The sequence below is a fragment of the Solenopsis invicta genome, chromosome 5 (assembly GCF_016802725.1).
Source record: "Solenopsis invicta isolate M01_SB chromosome 5, UNIL_Sinv_3.0, whole genome shotgun sequence".
In the NCBI taxonomy this organism is placed as follows: domain Eukaryota; kingdom Metazoa; phylum Arthropoda; class Insecta; order Hymenoptera; family Formicidae; genus Solenopsis; species Solenopsis invicta.
Genome location: NC_052668.1, coordinates 2,512,949 through 2,532,090, shown reverse-complemented (window position 1 = coordinate 2,532,090; position 19,142 = coordinate 2,512,949). Strand labels below are relative to the sequence as shown.

Below are 19,142 nucleotides of genomic sequence, written 5' to 3'. Positions count from 1 at the left end.
TTATTGTGTACTACCATCTTTTAAACGACGCTATACAAAAATTCAGAGTGATTCATCCGGAGAATGTGTTACATCCGGAGGATTCCACGATTATCTTTTTTGCATTCCTCGCGTAAAATACAAAATACAAAACAAAGCGAGGAGATTGTCCCTAAAATTTACAACACTCAATTGTCATATCCGGAGCAATCCACGATTTCTCTTTTATAAAAACACCATTCCTTGGTTATTATAAGAAAAAATTGAACATTTTCCCTAAAAGATATAATGCCCAAATATCACAATAAGTCCGTTAAATAGAAGCAAAAAAAGAGAAATCATGCAATGACGGAATTATGACCAATATTTGCTCATTCTAACAATGATCCATAAAAATGAACAAAGCCGGGACTTGAAAAGAAGAAAAACCTAAATGATATTTAAGTCCAGCGACAACGAAAAATAAGATTGAATTGCGATGCCAGACGGAACCTATAAAACTATAAATCAAAATTTAGAACCCTGGCTTTGTTTGTCTGAACGCATGTTTCATCACGAACCGAAAGATGATTCATGTGAAAACCAAGTCATAAATAAATGGACACGGCGATATAAAAAATCAGAGTCAAACTTTCCAAGAAGGGAAATCGTAGATAACGAATCTCTTAAACGATTAACGCAATTGTCCGTCTCTCTTAAAATTAAGAAAACTCAGAAGAAGATGGAAAACTAGCCAACGAGAGATCATCCGAAAAGATGACTGTGAACATTGGTGAAATATCCAACTCAATAACTTCAACAACAAATCTACAAGGAAGAGAGAAATTTCAAAAGTCTTTACCCAACCAAATCTCTATTTTATCCACTTGATCACCTCCACGCCCTTTCTTAAGCCTTATAAAATATGCAACTTCCTGGCGCTCCGGCATTCATATCTTTAGGTGCATTCAAGATTCAAGACTCAAGAATCACATTCTTAGTTTCATTCATATTCACATTTATAGTCATATTCGCATCGTCACTTAAGTCTAGAGTCGAAGCTGTGCGCGTTATGTTAAATCGTTTTGAACTTAGAATCTGTGCGCGAGAATTTCAATCACGACTTTTGTATGCAAACCGTGTAGATTGTTCTCCATCAGCAACCTCCAAAGCTCAGAAAACGTCATTTCTCTACTACCATAAGTAAGATACTCACTTTTTTTTCCGGTAATTGTTCAATTTTCCATTCAACTCACCAGGAATCGATCGCTAATGAGCATTCACAGACGTTTATGTCCCAACTCCTCGCTCCCGATATCACTATTATTATTTTAATTATTATTATTACTGGTATCAAAATTTTCTCTTTGGATTAATATAGCAATTTCCATTTAAAATTGTCGAAATCAAGGAGACAAAAGTGGCAATGACGCCATCTACCAGGAAGCACACATAACACTTCCCACACACATACACAAATACATTCTCCTCTCTCTCTCACTTGACTAACTGACTCTTAGACATGTGTTATCACTCGCTCTCATTTGTGTTCTTTATACAATAAAGTTTAATATTATATCTTAAATCAGATCCTGTGTACAGTTGCTTCACGCCCTAAAGCTTTCTGTCTATAAAAATAATGCCCGATTTTCTTTTTAAATACTCTTTAAAGGCCTACATAAATATAAATGTCTTGTTTTTATACTTAAATTTTAAGTTCTAATTCCATTTAATAGTTAAACTCCGTAAATATGAATTCCAATGCATAATTATGAATTCATTAAAGAATAAATTAATTCCATCTCCTCCTCCTACACAGACTTATAATAATGTTATAATTCAGTTTTTATTAATAACTACTTGTAATAATCTCGAATATAATAATTTTATAGTTTAATTTTTCTTTTATCAACTACTGCGTATTCTCTACTGATAATAAATAACATGCTAATTTTAACTCTTCCAATAATCATTAATTAATTTTTTTTATAATTATGTATTTTAGTTTTAATTTTTTTTAATAATTACTTAATTATAACAAATAATAATTGTCTACTTTACGCTAAGCTTGTCAATTAATCTAATGTAATCTAATGTAATGCATGTTTTGAACATCAAAATATATGTTAAATTTTAGTTTTGAAAGGCTTTAATTTAGTTAAGCCATCTTGTTACCTTTTCTCCTAACTAAAAAATCATGCTAGGCCCGATCCCGAGTTAAAGAGACTCAACTCTCTGACTCAAATCAGGACCAACGATCGCCCGATTTTCGAAAAGACGTTTAAGCGTGTCTTCATACTGTTGTACTCGACGAAACGAGTACACAGTTCTCTTGCGCAAAGACACTCGTTTTCACGATGCGAAAGAAAAGAACACTCTTTTATAAAAAGGAACACTAATTTTAATCTATAATTTTGTACAAATAAATCGTGGCGGAATTATTCTAAATTTCTTGTGACAGCTACGCGTCTCAGAATAGAACAAAAGCTGGCCGCGCTTCTTCTGTCCAATTGATGTTCCTTTGACCAGCTTCTCAGGCTCAACCGAAGAACGGGCATAACACTGCCCTCCTTTTTTAAAACTTGTCGTCCCGACAAGCACAAAGTCTTCTCACATCTTCAGACCTCTTGATGTCTTTAGGACCCATTTGAGTGTTACTGCTCACAAGATTCCGAGCCACTCTTCTTTAGATCTAAACGACACTACTGGAATTTTTTGCTAATTGAAGAAATCCTCTTTTCTCGAAAAATAACCTCTTCAAAGAAATCCTCCGAAAAATTTTTTTAAGGAATCTTTTTTCTTCAAAAACTTTGAGCAAGGTGAGGGTATCTACTGTGGACCAAACGTCTCGAAACACTCACCAAGTTCCTGCCTCGGCATTTACCTTCAATCCCATGGGGAAAATCCGGGGCGAGGCAGTCTTCTTTAAGACTCCTGAGTACTCGCCGCGGCCATATTGAAGTCGTGACGTCAGAAGCGAGAAATTGTATGAAATGACACGTAATTTTGTCCGACATGCCATTTGTAAATAAAGCCAATTTGGATAAAACAGACTAAGCAGATGACTTTAAAACACTTCTAAATATCGGTCACGACTATCCTTTTTTCGCCTAACAGTCAGTAAATAGTCGTAAAAAGCATGTAAAGTGAAGCAATTGAAACAAGAAAACACATGGGCACGTAATTCTGACCGACGTGCCATTTCTAAATAATGCCAATTTGGATAAAACAGACTAATCAGATGGCTTTAAAACACTTCTAAATATCGGTCACGACTATTTTTTTTTGTTTAGCAGTCAGTAAAAAGCATGTAAAGTGACGTCTATTCAAACAAGAAAATACACGGATAGCTATTGAAAGGAGTGAAAAAGGTACTTTTATGGATAAAATTCAAAGGAACTTTACTCGCGGTCTATTTTTACAAATTTGGTAAATACGAGACAAGTCATATTTTCACAATGAAACACATAATAACAAAATGACATGCACGATAACATTTCATCGTCAATCTGTCACGTTTCACGTGTATTAGTTCTAATTTTGTCCGCGACGGAATGTCGCTACCGTCAATGCGGAGTTCTCGGCTGAGGAGTCAGGAGCCTTAAAAGAAGTACTATAGTGATCTTCCACATGAAGAACGTCGTCTCAAAAGATCCTTATAACTGAAACGAAAAAACAAAATCCGACGAGTCAATTCTAAATAACAAAACCCTACAAGGAAAAGACTTTAAAATTAATAAATTTTTTCCTATATCTTAAACAAAATTTTAAGATAAAATTTTACCGCAAAAGACTCAAATCTGACGATTTTCTGCTCTACCCTGGGCTCTTGCTTCAGGTTACCAAGCGCCGTCTTCTGCGATTCAGAAGAAAAAGAATCAAAGTTCACTTTCAGCTCCTGACAAAAGAACAGTCTTTAGAACTCATCTCCTAAGGCGAGGATTTCTAGGGAAGCTCGATGACTTTCTGCTCTACCTCGGGCTCCTACCACAAGTTACCGAGTGTCACTCCCAATCCAATACCACCTTTCTGGGAAAATAAGAAATCTTAGAATCTTCTGCTCCATTCCGAGCTTTTGCCACGGGTAACCGAGTATCGTCCTCCGTGATTCAGACCAAAATGACGACCTACTACTCTACCCTCCTACCACAGGTTATCGAGCGTCGTCTCGAGCAATATCAAACAAAAATGACGATTTTCTGTTCTCACCCGGGCCTCTGCTTTGGGAAACTAAACACTGTTTGTTGCAAATCTATTTCTTTGTGCCAACCCAAAAAATTCTAAAAAAAAGAATCAAAACTCATTCTTAGTTTCTGAAAAAAAAACGATTCTCCAAACCCGTTTTCCAAGGCGTAGACTTCCAAGGAAGCACGACGACTTCCTGCTCTACCCCGAGCTCCTGCCACGGATTACCAAGCGTCACCCGTGTCATTCCCAATCCAATGCCCTCCAGGAAGAAAAAGGAACGAGAGAACGTTCCACCCCCCTTCCGAGACAAAATTTCATTTTTGAAAAGAAGAAATCCTAAAAACTTAAAACCGTAACTCTTTTCCACATCCTCTATTTTAAATTACAAAACCTAAACTGAAACATTCTCTACTTCTTTATTTTCCCCTTTCTGAGAAAAACTGTTTTCTTGAATAGTTTTAATTGCTTTTGCCCTCTTAATTGCAGAATGCAAAGAAGTAATTTCCTCAAGTTGAAGAGTGCATCTCAAAAGTCAGAGACGTCAGAAACTGCAATAATAAATTGAGCACAAGCAATCTTGTCGCGCACTTCGTGAGGACACTCGGAATAGGCTAAACATGAAAGTCGTTCTAAATTGGCTCCCAACAAAACCAAATCTTCTCCAAATTCTTGCTTACGACTCGTAAACTGCGCGTAAAAAGTTTGAGTCATATGACCTTCCCCAAAACGTAACTTGAGCATAGATTTAATTTCTCCAAAACTTAAATCTTCTAATTCCGTTATTCCGTTTAGAACTGAACGCGCTTTTCCCCATAAATTTGAAGCTAACACGACCGCCTTCTTAGAATCTTCGCCTGCGCGATTAATTTGAATTGCGTAAAATATTCTTGCAGCGGAGCACTCCCGTCGAAAATATCTGGTTTCAATTTCAAATTGACGCTCGCGTTTTCGGAATCTCCGCGGTAGGAGGACAAAAAGGTAAAAGTAACGACTGGCCTGAAAATTATTGTAGCCGCTCCTTTGTACGCTGTAGTCTCTTGTTACGCTCCTGAAGCGATATCTACATTTCCTCCTCACGTTGCCGCTACTTCTGTCTCTCAGCACAAAGCTGACGCAATTCCATGGCGACCGACCGAAAAAAATTTGCTTCGGTGGAGATTCAAGGTTTAGCAGGTGTACGAACACTCATTCTTTTTTGAAGAGGATGTCCCTCCGCTCTCGCAGGAGTCGCTGCCGTTAAATCTTCTGAGATATCCATAATCTTTCGTGGTCCGAAATCGGACAAGCCCCCAAAATGTACTCAACAAAACGTTTCTTTCGCGCAAAGACACTCGTTTTTACGACGCAAAAAGAAAGAATGCTCTTTTATAAAAAAAAACATTAACTTTAATCTAATAATTTTATTCAAATAAATCGTGGCGGAATTATTCTAAATTTCTTGGGACAGGTCCGTGTCTCTGAACAGAACAAAAGCCGGCCGCGCTTTTTCTGTCTAATCGATGTTCCTGTGGCCAGCTTCTCAAGCTGAGAAGAGGAGGACCAGGTGAATCACCCTGGGATTTTAATCCCAATTTTTTAAATTATTCTGGAGACAAAAAAAAAGTTTCCGTCTCCCGACGTTTCATCAAATAAGCCTTAGTTTTGAAATAATAAATTTGTGAAAATTGGCCATACCGCGGCGCGCCATATGAGCCTTCCCGGTAACTGTTCTCGCAACCAGTGCAGTCGGCTCCGTGCGTTAGGTGCTTGCTTTACTATCATAAGATCCGGGTTCGCTCCCGGATGTGTGCAATATTTTTTTTTTTTTAATAAATGTATTTATTTATCTTGATGATATTAATATAGTATGCAAATTTCTAAAATAGAAAATTTAATTTAATATTATTTTCTAAACTTTAATATTATTTTCTAAACTTTAATTTAAATTTAATTTGAAGGGAATTTGAATTCAAGTAATAATATTTGAAATAATAAATAGGTAATAATAATAATAATAATAATATATAAGTTATTTAAAATGGATAACATATAAAGGCAACGTATCTAAATTTTCAAATTGTTTAATTTAAAATTTAATTGGAAATAATATTAACAGTATTTTAAAATTCTAGTTTTTAAAATAATTAATCGTAAAAGAAGAATAATAAACAAACATCTGATTGTGAATGTGAATGTAAATACTTTTATTACAAAAAGTAATTATTTAAGTATTGCAGATTTATTATAAAATTAAATTATTTTAATGGGGAACAATTACTTGGATGATAAACATCATAAAAACATTTAAAGTATATAAATTTTCTACAGTTTGCACAATGAATAAATGAAGGAGTATTACATTATTTTTTCATAAGTCCGGGGGGAAGCATATTTCGTTGATGTTTCGAAACACATTTCTTTCAGGAATTAATTTCGATGCAAACCAAGCGTACTTTATCATAAAATAGAATTTTAAAATACTGGAGCAAACCCGGATTTTACCATTGTGAAGCAAGCACCTAACGCACGGAGCCGACTGCACTAGTTGCGAAAACAGTTAGCGGGAAGGCTTATATGGCGCGCCGCGGTATGGCCAATTTTCACAAATTTATTATTTCGAAACTAAGGCCATTCGATGAAACGCCGGGAGACGTAAACTTTTTTTCGTCTCCAGAATAACTAAAAAAATTGAGATCAAAATCCCAGGGTGACTCACCTGGTCCTCTCCTTGTGAGCCGAAGAATGAGCATAAATACAATACGCTGACCCATATTTTGTCTCATAAGCGACCGGTGTTAGACGGTGAGTTGCGCCACCTTTGCTTATTTTTTATACGCGGTCCGTAATTTGTTATCTTTATCCTATTGTGTCACTGAAAATTAAATGTTTGACGAAATGTTCATAGAAAATATATCATTTCAGAATACAACCAGGCATATGTCTTTACATGAACACGGGGTTATTCTGAATCACCCTGTATATGTATTCATACAAAGTATTCACAGATCATCACTAGTCATCACTAGATTAGTTCACAGAAGGCAACGTTTGGTCCGATTTGGATAGGTAAACGTTTTTTTTTTTTGGAGATTTCCAAAAGAAGAACTACCTGCGAACTTAATAAAGCTCCCAGGGAACTCTTAAATGTGACCGTAGCAACTCCCGGGCAGTTTATACGAAAGTTTCTCGAGAACTGCTTTGAAGCTAGCAGGGTGCTGAAAGAAGATTGATTTTTAATCTCCCTGCAAGCTTAAATTAAGTTTCCTGCAAACTTGTAAAGTTCACAGGACGCTTAATTTAAATAACTCTCAAAAGCGGACGTAGCTCTTGGGCAACTCCGTGCAAATTTTTTTGAAGTTCAAATAAAGCTTTAAAAAATTTTATAAGTTCCCAAGAAGCTTTTTGGGAGTTCCCCGTGCTGTGTGGAAACGTACTAGAGACACATGATTTAACTTTTGCGATTTGCATTTATTATCTTTTTTAATAAGGCTACTAAGAATCAGCGCAGGTATAGATGCGCAATGAAAATTATCAATGTTCTTATAATTATTTATTTATCTTAAGCGAAGTAATAAAAATTAAACACACGTTTTGACTCATTTTGGAGTCATCTTCAGCAAATTAATATACATTTAAACGTTTATCGTTTCGCAACAGCGTGTGCTCGCAATCTCAAGTAGGAATATATACATACGGTATACATGACTCGTTATTAGTGAAGTCAAAACATTCCTATATGTTATTATAAATATGTCGAATTACATGTATTCTTTTCAACCGGTAACTAATCTCTTCTGACTTATCTTTTTTATGATTTTATTGTTGAGATACACGAGCGTATTAATTTGCATATTAATTTAGCTTCAAATATGTCAAAAATAACAGTCTTAATTATGAATTAATTGCAATCAAACATTATTTACGTACCATCTAAAGCTGGTCCTGCAAAATAATATCCACTCCTATGAGGTGTTTCACATTGCAAAGACTGACAGGCTTGATACAACGTGATAACATCCGCATCCTTATCACGTAGAAATAACTCGCACTGTTTTTTGGCAGTCCATTCTCTCCCAGGTAAATTGTGATATCGCGAATGATCGTGCGCGAGAGAATCTGAAGTGTTTCGTAGTTCCGGCGGATCTAGGAGACAAATTTTCGTTTGCGACAGCGTTTCAATCACCTCACGGCTACAATCGGACCAAACCGTCTCGCCTCGAACGCCTCTACTGGGTGACATTATATATCCGTCCTTCGGACACGCATTGCCACTCGAATCATGATGCATTCCTAAGCTTTTAAACAAACAACCCAGCAAACAAAAATTAATTGAATTAGATAGAAACAAATTCATTTCGACATTTTTGAATTCGCACTTTAGATTTTTCTAATCCATTTGAATCTAAAACTCGGGAAAAAATTTTTTAAATATAGGAGCGAGTGGGGTAAGTAATCCTCAGACTGTCAACAAATGTATATCTCATGGATAGCTTATAATAGTTCTGAATATCCCGATCAGGGGATCGATCACAAAACTTTTTCCCTACGGCGGAATCATGAAAAGTGAAAAATTTCTCTATTAACTTCAATGATAAAGATTTTCACTTTTTACGTTTTCCCAAAAGTAAAAGTTTCATGACTGACTCCCAGAAATGGACACGAAACGAATGTTTATAGGATATCCTGTGCTGACTGAGAATATTTACTAATTTAACATTTCTAGAACCAGACTTGGTCGGCCGAGCACCAGTACTATGATTAGGTTGCAACTCTGATGTAAAAATTCGATTTGGACACGAGTCTTTTTAAACTTTGGAATAAATTTTACAATAAACCGCAAAAGTAATCACAGAATAATTGATATTTTAAATTCTACACTCTTGAATTATTTTAAATCAATTATTTATTAAATTTTTAGTATCTCTGTGAACTTTACTCAAGTTTGCAGGAAGCTTAATTTAAGCTCGCAGGGAGATTAAATAATGATTTACAAGAATTGTCCTTTTTTAAAAAATTTTCAGACGATGGATGAAAATATTATACATATTCGCGTTTATTCTATGAATGTTATGACAAAGAATTGTCAAACTACTGTCATATGTTCGATAACTTATAATGTTTCTACGTTATAAATAGCATGCAAATTTACTTAACGGTATTCATTTAAATTAACCCGTAATGATCACACGGGGTCCATTTTTCTAACTTTATTCAAAATCGAACAACCTTCTATGAAACTAATTATCTCAAAGTATACTTTCTTGAGAATATACTCCTAAATTTGTGTTGAATTATTTCAAAAATTAAAAATTTTATGAATAATTTTGTAAAAAAAGTCAAATTTTGCAATTTTTTTAAAATTTGAATTTGTTTATTATGTTAAATTTATCTAAAAATATACTATCTTGAGAATACATCCCTAAATTTTTGTTGAATTATCTCAAAAATTAAAAATTTTATAAATATTTTTTAAAAAAGTCAAATTTTGTAGTTTTTTCTATTTAAATTTTTTTCACTATGTTAAATTCTAATTTAAAAAAAAAAAATTAGATAATAAAAAATAGACCTCAAGATATGTCCAGTAAAATTTTTGAAATATTAAAAAGTTGGAAAATGGCGACTGATTTGTGCAGGGGGGTCAAGTAGACCTCATGTGACCATTATGTTATTATTTGGACGTGTGACCATTACGGGTTAAAAAAGTCTTATTCCCAGGAAGAAACGCGAAATCGGATAAACATCTAATAGATGTCTATTCGGCCGTCTAAGTTTATGGATCGTCCAAGTTTACGCATCTAGATAGACGTCGAAATGTTATCTTTTAGATCTCCAATATACAGGTCTAATAGACGTGCCTATTAAACGTCTACAAGCTATCTAATAAGCACTATACAATAAACGTATATTTTATGTATTTCTTATACGTATTTATTTAATTGGGTGCATTCCGTACTACTGCACAAAACATTTTTTGCAATAAAAAAGATTCTAGGAATTTTTTTCGGAAATTCCCAAGCGGTCATCCATCCAAGTCCTGACCCCGGTGAACAATTCTTAACCTCTGCAATTGCTGCAAATTAATCCCTCGTGATGATCTGCAAACAATTTGTGCTGATACGTGTATATAACTGATAGATCAAATCAATATACACTACTCAAAAAAAAAATAGGGAACACTTTTCAGACACCAAAAATTAGGCTATTTTCAAATGACTGTAACTCGGTGAAAAATCATCGTAGATAAAAAGTAAAAAAAGCATTTTGAAGCTTGAAGATCCAACTTTAACGCTCTATCAGCAGATTTTCAAAATTCTTTTAACTTCCTTGTCTTATGAAGTAAAAAAGCACACCCTGTTTTGCTCCTTAAAATTTCGTATTCTTGACACTTTGCAGCTTGACCAACAAATTTTTTTTGAATAATTCAAGTAAAGCTTCATAAACTACAACATTTTGCCTACAAAATGCTTTTTTTTAAATTTCTCCACGATATTTTTGACCGAGTTACGCAACTTTGAAGCTAAACCTACATTTTTTACAAATGCTATCCGTACTACGTGAAAAATCGTAGACAAAAAATAAAAAAAACCATTTTAAAGCTCGAAATTTCAGCTTTAACATGTTATTAATGGTTTTCAAAAATTTTTTCAATTTTTTAGTACTATGCCCCAAAAAAGATACACTGTTTTTTCCTCAAAATTACGTATTTTTAACAGCCTGTAGCTTAATAAAAAATTTTTTCTTGACAAATTCAATGCAAGTGCCATAAAGTATGATATTTTTTCTACAAAATGCTTTTTTTAAAATTTTTTCTACGATTTTTTTTTTTACCGAGTTACAAGACTTCGAAAAAACACATTTTTTACAGAACATTTTTCTGAAAAATGACGTCTACCGCCGATATTAGCATTACCCAATGTGCACCACGTGGAGGTTGCCGGTCGGATTTTTTCACATTGTGTATGTGTGTGTGTGTGTGTACCACAGCGGAAATAAGGATCCCACAGTTCGTCACTTCTGCGGTATTTAATGACTCTAAACCCTCTCTGCTGTGTGTGTGTGTATGCGCGCGCGCGCACGAGTATTCAATAGTGTGTATTGCCTCCTCTCTGATCAATTACTGCTTGCAAGCGTTCTCGCTTATTTATACATCTTGCAATACAATCTTGCGGAATGTTGTGCCAAATTTTCGTTAAAATTTCTCCCAATTCTTCTAAATTTTGCGGCTGTTCTTCGCGATGCCTTAATCGTCGTTCCATTTTATCCCAAATGTGCTTGATTGGATTTAAGTCCACCGGATTTAAGTCCGGGATTGGATTTAAGTCCGGGCTACTGGCGAGATGATTACCAGTTTAGTTGCGTGTCGTTCAAAAAAACGTCGCGTTATATTCGCCGTATGAGGTAGATCGTTGTCCTGCATGAAAATAAAGTTCCCACAGGTTCGATTCAATTGCAAAACGTGTGGTCGTAGAATATCGTTGATATAACGAAAATCCGTTATTGCCCGCCGGAGGTGGCAGGATCACTAGATCACTTTGTCTTGTAAGTGATATACACCCCCACATCATTACGGAACCGCCGTTGTAAGATCGTACTGGCATAACGCAACGTCGATCATAGCGTTTATTTTGTCGACGCCAAGAACGACAATTAAGACGTCGCGAAAAACAGCCGCAAAATTTAAAAGAATTGGGAGAAATTTTAACAAAAATTTGGGACAACATTCCGCAAGATCGTATTGCAAGATGTATAAATATGTGAGAACGTTTGCAAGCAGTAATTGATCAGACAGGAGGAAATACACACTATTGAACACTCATGCGCGCGCGCGCGCGCACACACACATACGAGGTGTGTTCAAAAAGTATCGCGAATTTTGAATTTTCGCGGGTTACGTATATTCGAATTTCGATCTTTTTGTGGCGTTATGTTGGTACTCATGTCTCTCACTTATGCCGACAAGCTCGGCCATTTTGAATGTTCACTTAATTGTTGACAGCTGCTTTGCTTGCACGTGTTTTGGATCGTCTTCGATTTTTACCTATTCAAAAAAATGGATCAAAGAACCTGTATCAAATTTTGTGTGAAAAACGAAATTAAGTGCGCGGATGCATTCCGAATGTTGACTGTGGCATACGGAGAAGCTACCTTGGACCGAAGCAACGTTTATCGGTGGTACAAAATGTTCTCAGAAGGCCGAGAAGATGTGAACGACGAAGAGCGTGCCGGACGCCCGAGCACTTCAACAACAGACGAAAAAATTAATGAAGTGGAGAAAATGGTATTGGCCAATCGTCGAATCACCGTTAGAGAAGTTGCTGAGGACCTAAACATATCGATTGGCTCGTGCCATTCGATTTTTATCAATGATTTGGGCATGAGACGGGTCGCCGCGAAATTCGTACCAAAATTGCTCAATTGCGACCAAAAACAGCATCGCATGAACATTGCTAATGAGATGTTGGACTCTGTCCGCGACGACCCAAATTTGCTCCAGAGGGTCATAACTGGTGACGAATCGTGGGTTTATGGTTATGACGTGGAAACCAAAGCTCAATCATCTCAATGGAAGCTGCCGCACGAACCAAGACCGAAAAAAGCGCGCCAAGTTCGGTCGAATGTGAAAGTTTTGCTGACAGTTTTCTTCGATTGCAGGGGCGTGGTGCATCATGAGTTCTTGCCACAGGGTAGAACGGTCAATAAGGAATATTACCTGCAAGTTATGCGCAATTTGCGCGAAGCAATCCGCCAGAAACGCCCGGATTTGTAGAAGAACAAAAATTGGCTTTTGCACCACGATAACGCCCCTGCTCACACATCGTTGCTTGTGCGCGACTTTTTGGCCAAAAACAACACACTAATGATGCCGCAGCCACCGTATTCCCCAGATCTGGCCCCCTGTGACTTTTTCTTGTTCCCTAAACTGAAGAGGCCCATGAAAGGACGACGTTACGCTACGCTTGACGAGATAAAGACGGCATCGAAGGAGGAGCTGAACAAGATAAAAAAAATGATTTTTTGAAGTGCTTCGAAGATTGGAAAAACCGTTGGCACAAGTGTATAATATCTCATGGGGATTACTTTGAAGGGGACAAAATAGATATTCATGAATAAATAAATAATTTTTGAAAAAACACAAAATTCGCGATACTTTTTGAACACACCTCGTACACAGACACAGCAGAGAGGGTTTGGAGTCAATAAATATCGCAGAAGTGACGAACTGTGAGGTACTTATCTCTGCTGTGATACACACACACACACACACACACATACATACACACACGCACGCACGCACGCACGCACGCACGCACGCACGCAAGCACGCAAGCACGCACGCACGCACGCACGCATGCACGCACGCACGCACGCACGCACGCACGCACGCACGCACGCACGCACGCATGCACGCACGCATGCACGCACGCACGCACGCACACGCGCACGTGCACGCGCACACATACACACGCGCGCGCTCATACACACACGCGCGCGCACCACGCGCGCACGCACGCACGCACGCACGCACGCACGCACGCACGCACGCACGCACGCACGCACGCACGCACGCACGCACGCACGCACGCACGCACACACACACACACACACACACACACACAAACACACACACACACAATGTGCAAAAATCCGACCGGCAACCTCCACGTGGTGCACATTGGGTAATGCTAATGTCGGCGGTAGACGTTATTTTTCAGAAAAATGTACTGTAAAAAATGTGTTTCTTCGAAGTCTTGTAACTCGGTCAAAAAAAATCGTAGAAAAAATTAAAAAAAAAGCATTTTGTAGAAAAAATGTCATACTTTATGGCACTTGCATTGAATTTGTCGAGAAAAAATTTTTTATTGAGCTACAGGCTGTTAAAAATACGTAATTTCGAGGAAAAAACAGTGTATCTTTTTTGGGGCATAGTACTAAGAAATTGAAAAAATTTTTGAAAACCATTAATAACATGTTAAAGTTGAAACTTCGAGCTTTAAAATGGTTTATTTGATTTTTTGTCTACGATTTTTCACGTAGTACGGATATCATTTGTAAAAAATGCAGGTTTAGCTTCAAAGTTGCGTAACTCGGTCAAAAATATCGTGGAGAAATTTAAAAAAAAGCATTTTGTAGGCAAAATGTTGTAGTTTATGATGCTTTACTTAAATTATTCAAAAAAAATTTATTGGTCGAGCTGCAAAGTGTCAAATATACGAAATTTTAAGGAACAAAACAGGGTGTGCTTTTTTACTGCATAAAACAAAGAAGTTAAAAAAATTTTGAAAATCTGCTGATAGTGCATTAAAGTTGGATCTTCAAGCTTCAAAATGCTTTTTTTATTTTTTATCTACGATAATTTTTCACCGAGTTACAGTCATTTGAAAATAGCCTAATTTTTGGTGTCTAAAAAGTGTTCCCTATTTTTTTTTTTTTAGTAGTGTATATTTCATAATATGAGAAGTTGAAATTTATAGCATGTTATTTATATAAACATTTATAAAATTATAATGTTTTACTATTTTTAGAAATGTGGAATAGCTTCTAAAATAAATTTTCTATTAATTATTTAAATATACGAATGCCACTAGAAAGTATATGTCAATATAATACAATAATTAAATTAAATACAAGAAACAATTAATTGAAAAGGCCAGTGAGACAAGCAAAAAGGTGTAGATGTTCGTATAGCTAATAATACATATTTATTCGTAAATAAAGGACACAAACGTTTCGACTCTACGGAGTCTTCTTCAGTGTGTGTGTATTCTTACATTACAGACGCAGAGCGCAAACAAATCTTCATAACAGCCTTTTAAATACAATAGTCCGGGATTTAAAGCCCATGGTCCGAAATTTCTATTCTTGCTTCGTCGATTTCCAGTCCGCGAAACAAATCGTGTCAACAATTCGGTCTACGTATCGCTTCTTGTACGACTCGTGCAAATCAATTAATCTCCGACTAATGATACTTTAAAAAATATAACAAAAAAATATACAATAATAAACTCGCTAATATCCGTTTTTTTACAAGTTCTGTGTCAGTTGAATCACATGTTTAGTGTAAATAGTTAAACTTACGGTTCGTCGTTAGAGTCGTTATAAGGCATGTTCAACGCTGATCGCTTACAATGTTAACGAATAACGATCGATCTGTATTGAACGGCGTGACAAGGGAGACTGAACGTTTCTGATGTTGCGAAGCGTACGCAACCCGCATATGAGTCAAATGTTTCTCTGTTTACAATTCTATTCCCTATACTTTCTTTGTTACATATCGACCAGTTTGTTCAAAATAGTGTTGTAACAGTCGTCTAACAGTTCTGTATCAGATTTTTAATTAAGACCATTTTTTTGTTCGTTAATGTGTATCATCTCGGAAATTAAGCATTTATGATAATTTGGTTCAAAATCAAGGATTTTTACATTTTCCCAATTGATCGAATGATTTTGTTGGAGTCTGTGTTCGCTAATAACGGATATTTTCGCTGTTTCAAGTTTAATGTTGTTTACATGCTCCTTGATTCTTGTTTTTAATTTTCTCTTTGTTTGTCCTACGTACGAGGCATTGCAGTCGTTACAATTTAATTTATAGACGACATTGTTACATTCTGTTTTTATGTTCTTGTCCTTGTGTGCCTTAATAAACTTATCCAGCTTGTTTAGACATCTAAAACCTAGTCTAATTATGTCTTTATTCATAAATACAAGAAAAATTTTTATATAAAAAAAACATTTAAGAAACGTTTAAAAAATGTTATCCACTTATTGGGATGTAGATCGAAATTTCTTCATTCATAGACTTATTTCGTCTATCGATAATATTTGTTTCTCAATAGTACTATGTTCAAAAAAGAAATCTTGGATTTTTAAATCAAAAGAGCACAAGCATAAGTCACAAATAATTATTTCGACATTAAATCAACCTTGAATCAACATGCTTGGATAAAAAGCGATCGATATGGCAGGAATATAGACTTTTTTATCGACTCAATCAGCTGTCAACTATATCAACATCGAATCAATCTGGACTCAAGGTTACCGTTCTAACTAGGTTTGGAGTAAAGATTTAAAATTAAACAATAAAATTTTTGTATATTTAATTTAATTATTGTTCCATATTGATTTTTTTCTAGAATTGAATTCTTATTTAAAGTATGAATATCAAAAAAGTTATTCCAAATGCTATTTATTTGTGAAACTTTGTAAAAACTATAATTTTATATATGTTTATATAAATAATAAGATTTAATTATAAATATATATTTTATTGTTTCATAACATATATTGACTTGATCTATTAGTGAAATACATGTGTTAACACAAAGTGTTCACAGATAATTAGCCCTAGTAATTCTCGAAACGCAACTATAATCGATCTTTTGTCCTATCTTGCGTGAATATTATGTTTTTTTATGTTTAATACCACAATAATACAAAATCACATGCTGTCTAAATTTAATATTTCTAGACGTTATTTTAAACGTCTATATTTAATATTTTTAGATGGAGTTTTAGACGTAGATACCAACGACTAATGATGGGCCGTTATTTTGTTATCTGTTACTGAGTAACTGTTATTAAAAAATAACGTCTACAACCGTTATTAAATTTGGAAAATGACGGTATCGGACTAAACAGTTATTTTTAACAAATTACAATTTTACAAACGCAATAATTGCAAGGCCGATATTACTTTCTTGTACAACAAATTTTTTAAATATGATGATGGATTGTAGAATAAAGAAATTCTCAAGTTTTTAAAAATCTTTTATCATGCAGCCAAGCAACACCTTTAAAAGATTTGTTGTGCGACAAAGAACCCCGCACAAATCTTATGAAATGGAAATCTTATGGATTCCTTTATTAAATTGACTGCAATTGAAGTATGTTGTTGTTCTTGACGTCCCAAATAACAACATACTTCAATAGCAGTCGATTTAACCAAGGGACTTTTTCCATATTTCGTGCGGGAACCTTTGTGATGAGTGTTGATTGGCTGCAAGATAAAAAAGATTTCAAGAAATTAAAGCATTTTTTTATTTTGCAGCTAATCAATACGCTTCAAGAATTTGCAAACCAGTGCGATGACATGATACATACGATGATGTAATGAATTTATAACTCAATTTTCCCAAAAATACTGTTCTAAAATTCTCCAAAAAGTATGCTGATTGAATTGTCGCGCGTGTATTATGTAATGTGTGTAGCTAGTGTAGATAGGATCTCAAAAGTGCAGACTACCGATTCTAAACGGTGTAAACGTCGTAAAATAAGCAAAATTTGGAATTCTTTTACTGAATTAGATAATAACATAGCATCTTGTAACTTATGTAAGACTCAGTTATCGAGTTTCAAACATCTAATAATATAAAAAATACAATTACGAAAGGTTTAGGCTTGCAGCATTTCGGTTGTTTTGCGCACACTCAAAACTTAAGAGTAATTGATGTTTAAACCCTTAAACACACCGATCCTGTAAAATACGGAAATACATTTTTGGGTCTGGGAGACTTTTTTAACTTTGAGAAGTTATAATTTTGATTACAATCAATATTTTTCTACAATTTTTTTTTTAAACAAAAGTTTAAAATCTCAGGAGTGTGACTGCATAATCGGCATTGCCGACAAATAATTTATGTAGTTTGTGTAGTTATAAAAGCAAAACCATTAAGCAAAAATGAGAAATTGGTCAAAAATCCATTTTTCCTTCAAAAAATCATATCTTCGCAACAACAAACGTTTAAGGACTTTCAAATACGGCGTTTTAAAGCTTAAAAGTCACACTTTCAAAATAAAATTTGGCAAAGTCATTTCTTTTAAAAAGTATAATTATGTTGTAACGATACGCCCCTCCACCGTCCGTGCGCCTCCGTTCCGTCCACCGAACACCGAACGCCGAGTGCAGTCGAGGGCCACGTGCGCGCACAACCGAACTTCGCCGTGCGACCACGCGGCGACACGCGCGCCGACCGTGGCGTTCCGTAACGCTCCCACTCCGGCTCAACCGACCGAACGCGCGGATTGGCTTGCTCAGCCGCGCGTTCGGATATATAAGCCGGCAGTGGGAACGCACAAGTCAGATCCGTCCGACTATCCGATCCGTCCACAGACCGAGCATTCTCGATCGCTCCCTTAAGACGAGCATTCTCGTCGCACTCAAATATCCTCGACGGGCATCCCCGTCGGTACCCCCGGCCGAGTATCCTCGACCGATCAACCCTGAAATCCTCGACGAGCATTCTCGTCAGCATCACCGGCCGAGCATTCTCGACCAATCACGTCCGCGATCCTCGACGAGCATTCTCGTCATCATCACCGGCCGAGCATTCTCGACCAATCACGTCCGAGATCCTCGACGAGCCTTCTCGTCATCATCACCGGCCGAGCATTCTCGACCAATCACGTCCGAGATCCTCGACGAGCATCTCGTCATCATCACCGGCCGAGCATTCTCGACCAATCACCGTCGTCCTCGAGTACCTTGACTGCCGCACCGACAAAACTTGTAACCTAGTCCTCGACAGGGCACAAGCAACCTGTCGATCAAGCGCTCCACTTGCACGGGGCGCGCTCGGGCGAATCGCGGCGACGACCGCACCGGCAACGACTCGCGCTCGCGCACACGCTCACGCCACCGCGTTAGCCAATCCCGCCGCGTCCCGCGACTCCCCGACCGTACGGGCAAGCAACCCGCATAACTCTGTATTATGATCTCTAGTATTAGCTCTGTATTATCATCTCTAGTATTAGCTCTGTATTCTTATCTCTAGTATTAGCTCTGTATTATTATCTCTAGTATTAGCTCTGTAGTATTATGATAGTATCATCTCTATAAACGATCTATGTATTTTATGCTTCTTGTCAACGCTTTTCCTTTCTTGTCTTGTGCTCTTCTCTTGATCAGCAATAAATCATTCTCTATCGTTTGCACTTAACAACACTGGGTATAGTCATTACGGACACCTGACCAACCGACGAGCCTTATCCGGTCCGATCCCGAAGTTCCCGCACCGCACCGA

The 19,142-nt window shown here is 36.5% G+C and overlaps 1 protein-coding gene across 1 annotated transcript in view; it reads right to left on the bottom strand.

The window, feature by feature from the left end:
- Positions 1-19,142, bottom strand: part of LOC113004833 (A disintegrin and metalloproteinase with thrombospondin motifs 3) — a 122,825-nt gene that overhangs the window by 44,535 nt on the left and 59,148 nt on the right. Inside the window, exon 4 of the mRNA XM_026139297.2 lies at positions 8,053-8,420. Within this exon, the coding sequence (XP_025995082.1) occupies positions 8,053-8,420 (368 nt within the window). The remainder of the gene's footprint in view (positions 1-8,052; positions 8,421-19,142) is intronic.